We start from the raw sequence: 6833 nt of genomic DNA on the forward strand, positions 1-6833 counted from the left end.
GTATTTTGGTTATTGGCATCATGATCTACTTGCTAAAAAAGAGAAGACCAGCTTGTGTCTCTTCGATGGCGTCCACGAGTACTGACATAGTCTCTTCGTCTTCTTCGATGGCGTCCACGAGTACTGACATAGTCTCTTCGTCTTCTTCTTCAACATCTCCACAGAGATATGATGTTTTCCTCAGTTTCTACGGGGATGACACTCGCTATCGTTTTACCGACCATCTCCATGATGCTTTACAACGGAAAGGCCTTTTCGTGTTTAGAGACGTTGAGAAGCTCGAGCGAGGAAAATATCTTTCTGATGAGCTTCCAAAAGCAATACAACAATCCAAGTGTGGGATCGCCGTTATCTCTAAAAACTACGCATTCTCTAAATGGTGTCTCGATGAACTTGCCGAGATGGTCAAATGCCCGGGGCTTAGAGTTTTTCCTATTTTCTACCATGTGAATCCATCTGACATACGAAAAGTGAGGGGAACTTTTGCAGAAGCTTTTGATGGGCATGAAAAAGATCCCAAGGTTGACATTCAGATGATGTCAAAGTGGAGAGCTGCTTTGAGAGAAGTGAGCAACATGTCCGGATGGCATCTACGTAATGATAGCGATAGGTAACATTAAAATCTTTTCTTCTTTCAGCGTGAACATGAATAAGTTGAAAATTTCTGCAAAATAATCAAATTTTGTTCTAAATTTGTATCTTCATCATGATTTACTACACTAAAATTTGGCGGACTCTCCCATGGATTAACATGCGAAATTTTATTTAATTTCCTACTCCAACAGAATGACACCAACTTTCAGTTTGTTTGGACATCGGGAAATTTTTAATTTTTGCCTACACCATAGAAAAGTACCACAAGCAACGATGATATGAAGAAGTTAAAAAAATAAAAATGATTTAGATTTTTGATTTTTTATTACAATTCCAATATTTGATTAGAATACACCCTTAAATAAAGAATATTTCAATATCAACCAAATATGAAATATACGAAAAATATTATATTCTAACAATGTGATGAGGCTAAAATTAACATAATAAAGAAATTTATCACAAAAAGAATTAAAAATCACATATAACATGTTCAAATTACGTACATCTTATGAATAAACAATATTGGGGGGAGTTGAAATCCATAAATAATATTGGATTAAAATGCTATTGCCATTTCTAATTAACCATCCACAACCATGACCATTACACCAAGTCTTTGTTCATTTTAGCTCACAAATTTAAATTTCGTGCAGAATTGCTTCAATTAACAGAAGCAGAGCATTATGTAGTAAATATATTTAATTGGTCTATTTGTGATATCTTTATCTTATAATTGTGAAGATTAAAGAAAAAAAAAATGACTATGAAAAAGGGAATGCAAGAAGCATACTAATAATTAAAGGACCTAGTATATTAGGCACACTCTCAAACCATTGAAGTTTTATAGTCAGGTGATAAAACATGGTTTTTTATTAGACCGCATGATGAACAGAGCAAATCAAACCTTAATTATGGTGCTATATCATAAATTAAGAATTTTCATTTCTCTGATGAATGCAGCCTAACATTGTAACTTATTTTGAGTTTTTTCTCTATATGGCTATAGCTGATCAATCTTTCTTACAGGTACGAATCAAACGTTATCAAAGAAATTTGTAATAGTATATCTGATGGATTGAGAACTTCTAACTTCTCATTTGTTTCCGAGGAATTTGTTGGAATAAAACCCCGTGTGGAGGAAATTATGGCCTTACTTAGTATAGAATTGGATGAAGTTCGCTTTTTAGGGATTTGGGGGATGGGAGGAATTGGCAAAACAACTCTGTCAAAAGCCATTTATGAAGAAGTTTCTCATAAATTTGATGCTAGTTGCTTTATTGAAGAAACTAGATCTCTTAGTCTAGTTGATCTACAAAAACATCTTATTTCTCATATCCTAAAGGAAAGAGAAATAGATATTTGCAATCCAAGCAAAGAGATAAGGAGCAGACTACGTACTCAAAAGATTTTTATTATTCTTGACGATGTGGATGGAGAAAAACTAGAAGCATTAGCAAAGAGACATGATTGGTTTGGTCAAGGGAGTAGAATCATTATAACAAGCAGGGATCAACATTTGCTGAGCGAATATGTGGATAAGATCTATGAGGTTAAGGTGCTGAATCATGCTGAAGCTTTAAAACTCTTTAGTTTGAAAGCCTTCAAGAAACCCCATCCTGAAAAAAAATTTGAGCAATTGTCTGAGGAAATTGTGAATTACGCTAATGGCCTTCCTTTAGCTATTAATGTTTTTGGTAAATTATCGCGTGGTAGAGAATTGAAAAAATTGGAGAGTGTCAGGGATTTACTAAGAGAAAATCCCAATGCAGAAATTTTGGATAGACTAAAAATAAGTTATCATGAATTAGAGAATTCGCAGCAAAATTTGTTTTTAGATATTGCATGTTTCTTCAATGGAGAATTCAAAAAAGAAGTCATATACAAACTAGAAGCTTTGGGTTGCTATCCGAACATCAATTTGGATGTTCTTGTGGAGAAATCTCTTATAACCATCTCAGAGAGCGGAAGATTGGGGATGCATGATTTGTTACAAAAATTGGGTCAAAAAATAGTTCATGATGAGTCTGCGAAGCTTGGCAAATTACCCAGTAGATTGTGGCGTGAAGAGGATGTCATTAGAGTATTGAAAAATGATAGTGTAAGTGGTTAGTCTTGACACAAACATAGAGAAGTACATTTTTGATACTGATTCTTCTAAGTATTTGTCAAATATTTTCATCATACTTACTAATTTAATTTTTGTTGGTTATTAGGGAACTGATGTGGTTAGAGGCATTGTCCTAAAATTGCCTTTACAGAAAAAAGAGCGAATAGATGTTGAAGCCTTCTCAAAGATGAAAAATTTGAAAATGCTTGAGATTAGCGACATAGATTTACACAACACTAATCTGGAATGGCATGGAAATCCTTCGAATTTCATGTGCAATGAGTTATGCATCATAGAATTTTGGGGATATCCTTTCAAATCCTTGCTGGAAAATTTCCAATTCGACAATCTTGTTGTGCTCAAAATGCCTGGCAGCTGCATCGAGAAATTGTGGATTGGAAAGAAGGTAAGATTTTGGCTTATGCATATTTAATTTATTCTTGTTCTTCTTAGTCCTTTCACTCTTACTCATTTTATCTAACTATTTAATGGTCTATAACAGAGTTTTAAAAAATTGAAACACATTGACCTAAGGGATTCTGAAAACTTGATCGAGACACCAGATTTGAGCGGAGTCCCAAATCTTGAGAAACTAGAGCTTGATGGTTGTACAAATTTGTCCAAGGTCCACCCGTCCATTGGATGTCTAACATGGCTTAAAGAGTTGCATCTAGGACGTTGCAAACAGCTTAAGTGTCTTCCAGTCAAGATCTGCTTGGAAACTCTTGAAATTCTTGATCTTTCTAACTGTTCAAGACTCGACAAAATTCCCGATAGTGTGGGTAATATGACATCTTTGCGAGATCTTATTTTGGACGAGACTGCCATAAAAGAGTTATCACTATCATTTAAGATGTCGTCTCTTGAAACTCTCAGGGTATCTAATTGCTCAGGACTAAAGTCAATCACGAAGAACATGTTTTTAAGCTCTTTAAAAAAACTAAAGTTGTGTAATTGCAATCTATCAGATGGAGCAATTCCTAGTGATCTTAGTTGCTTATCGAGAATACCAGATGTGGCTCAACTTTCTCGTCTTTCTACGCTTAGCTTGGCAGATTGTACTTCGCTGCAAGTACTGCCGAAGCTTCCATTGGGATTAATACACTTGGCTGTATTAAATTGTCCGTTGCTGGAGTTGTTTTATAAGCAAATGGAAATGTGGACTTCAAATGAAAAATTAAGGAGCATTGATTGCTCTTTTCTACAAGCTTATTTTGATTTTGATGGAAAACCCTTCAATATCCTCCATCTGCATCCAGGAAGTCCTTTATGGAGTAAAGCAAGTGTGAGTCTCTTTTTTAACACGTACACTAAATTAAGTTATAACATTGTTTGTAATAGCTTGACATCTTTCTCTCTTCGGTTTTTATTTTGCAGGACAAACCGTTTGGTGCTGTAGTATGCGGCCCTGTGTTGGTGGAATCAGGAATCCCAGAGTGGTTCAACGATGATAAAAGCACTAATTGGGGCTCAGTTTTTTCGTACCTTAGGGTGGGGTATGCTCTTTTTATTATTTATGAATTTCATGGCCCTGTCCCTCTCACTCATCCAAGAAAGGTCGATGAGCATGGGAATTCGAATTCTACAACATTTGATGGCAGTGATAGTAATTTTCCCAAATTTGTTTGTCAATTTCAATTTCAAGACAATGGAGTTGATGCTACAAAACCGTTTGTCCTTTGTGCCCCTGGAGTCCCTTCTGTTGGGCCAAACAGATTTTGGGTGTATATACCAGTTCAGCGGCTCAAGTCGCCAAGTTTTTCTCGCTTTTTGGATGGACAGAGATCCCTGGAGGCTTCAATTACAACAGGCAGCCTGAATGTTAAGGTAAAGGAGTTTGGGATGCGTCTACTACGTGATGAGCATGATGCTTTAGAGTATTTCCATGTTCTGAAATGCATTTCTCCACATGCTTTGGATTTCGTTTCTCATATGGATTTCATCAGATACGCATCATCATTGTGTTCATGTCTCACTGTCATGGGCCCTATTAGTCGGCTGTGGAAGAATATTCCTACTATTGAAGAAATTCATCATCAGAATCCAATTGTGTCAGTTTCTGGTCTGCATCTTTTGAAAAAAAGCAAAAGGTATAAAATTCGACTCATAGGAAAAAGGTTAATGGGCATTAAGAGAAAACAAAAAACGTTGACGTTTCCATTCCAGAGGATTAGATTCGAACTGACAAAGAAAAGGAGAAGCAAAGCACACGAATGAAGAGCGAGGTAGTGATGGCCAAAAATGGTGGTTTTTTGGTGTTTTTATTTTGAATAAAGCGGAGAAGAAGTCTTTGGCGGTGTTCCGACACTCTTTGCCTCTTTGGTGAGTCTTTAGATGTCATTCCCCAGTTGCTTAAGCTGCTTCCTGAAATCTTGTTGCCAAAAACCTTGTCAAGCTTCTTTAAGATTTTTGCATTTAAAAAATGATTGCCAAATGCCAATCCACTTTTCTACCATTGTCATCATAGAAGAAGCAAATTTTTTCATCATAGTCCCTTATGCATTTCTTTATTCTCTATTATGTATTACTGGTGCTTTTGCTTGTGCCATATGATTCACGGTTTAGATTGTTATAAATTGTGATTTATACTGAAAGAGTATGACCTGGTGGCAGTAGATTTATTAAGGTAATTCCAGGATGTTGGTTTTCTATGGTTTGCCTTGTTGGCCAGATCTTTTATATTGTCGGCTTCTTGTTCACTGGTTCGGTGGTGTAATTAGATTAAAGTTTTTGGAAAACCAGAAAATAGGACATGTGAATAACTTAATATGGGTACATGGTGAAGTAGGTTGTACTCGTACTGTATGTATTTTTACTTTTTGTTAACCTATGGATTTAATTTGTCTTTGCTTTTGTTGGCTAGGCTTGGGACTAAGAGATATTTTGAAACCTGATTTCATAATGCCATTCATCCACACATTGCCATTTTGAACAGCGTGTAGCATCATACCTCAAGACTCCAATTTACAAGTTTTACTGCTTATAACATGCAGGTTAATGGACTCCAGAGGATATATTGGGGTTGCTGCAGGGTCCACCATTCTGCCAACAAGTAGATTCATTCACTTGTATAATAATTTGAAGCACCACCTACTGTGATTGTCATTCATGTCATATTGGTAACTCTTATAATAATTTTAATATGCAAATCAAATTCTTCATCTTCATCATGTTTGCTTGTTTATGCTATTTTCCATATCAATTCATAGGGTGCTTAATTAGCGAAGTTTTGAATTATTTCTAGGGTAGAAGGAAGCTTGTCGGTTTGAGTTATTTATTTTTGTTTAGCAAGGTGATGTTGAGAACGGTCCTTGACACCATAGGATACTTACATATTTGTAAAAAAAAGCTTTTGTTGGATCCAAACATGTGAAGGGATGGTATTGGTTTTATTTTTTGACTTCCAAAAAAAAAAAAAAAACAATAATAATAATAAGAGAAGAAAAAGGGTTTTATATTACATTTATTTAGGAGGGTGTTAGGTAATTTTAGTTTGGTTTATCCACTCAGTAACTCATAGTTATTTTGTCAATCCTCTTTTTTTACAGACAAATTTACTGTTCTGTCTTTCCTTCAAGGATTTGAGGATTCCGTTTATAGAACCCAGAGTCTTAAGGAGTCAAGGGAAGACGACAAGGATTCAAGATCTAAATCTTGTAATCAGAATGACTCTATGGAGTAGAGGAGTCCCATTAGCAGAGATTCTGATTCCACTGGTGATTTTGGAATTGTAAATAATCATATTCATTTTTACTAGCAACACTAAGACTTTAGCCCAAAAAAAAAAAAAAAACCTATAAAAAAATGACAAATAAAATAGAATAATACTGAAATTAATTAGTGTTTAAGAGGTAGGTGTAAAATTTATTAGTGTAGTAGAACAGAAATTTATTTGGCAGCGTGAAAACTAGGCATGCTTTTTTCAGCTGATGTACTAATTAAAATGCAACACCTTTATTTATTTATTTATTTTAATTAAAATAAAGAATTAGATAACTTCATTTTTATTGAGTTCTTTCATTTCTTCTTTTAATTCAATTTTTTTTTTTATTATTATTATTGTGTTTGGTTTGTTTCTAATAAATCCCTTAAGATAATGTTGATTCCTAAAAAGTTGCTCATTTTTCTT

General features: G+C 34.8%; 1 protein-coding gene across 1 annotated transcript; it reads left to right on the top strand.

Moving 5' to 3' along the window:
* Window positions 1-65: 65 nt before the first annotated feature.
* Window positions 66-2707, top strand: LOC132162765 (TMV resistance protein N-like). The gene is made up of 2 exons (XM_059572994.1): window positions 66-610; window positions 1624-2707. Exons 1-2 carry the CDS (start codon window positions 66-68, stop codon window positions 2705-2707), a joined length of 1629 nt encoding a protein of 542 aa, XP_059428977.1.
* Window positions 2708-6833: the final 4126 nt, after the last annotated feature.

The sequence above is a fragment of the Corylus avellana genome, chromosome ca10 (genome assembly GCF_901000735.1).
Source record: "Corylus avellana chromosome ca10, CavTom2PMs-1.0".
Classification (NCBI taxonomy): domain Eukaryota; kingdom Viridiplantae; phylum Streptophyta; class Magnoliopsida; order Fagales; family Betulaceae; genus Corylus; species Corylus avellana.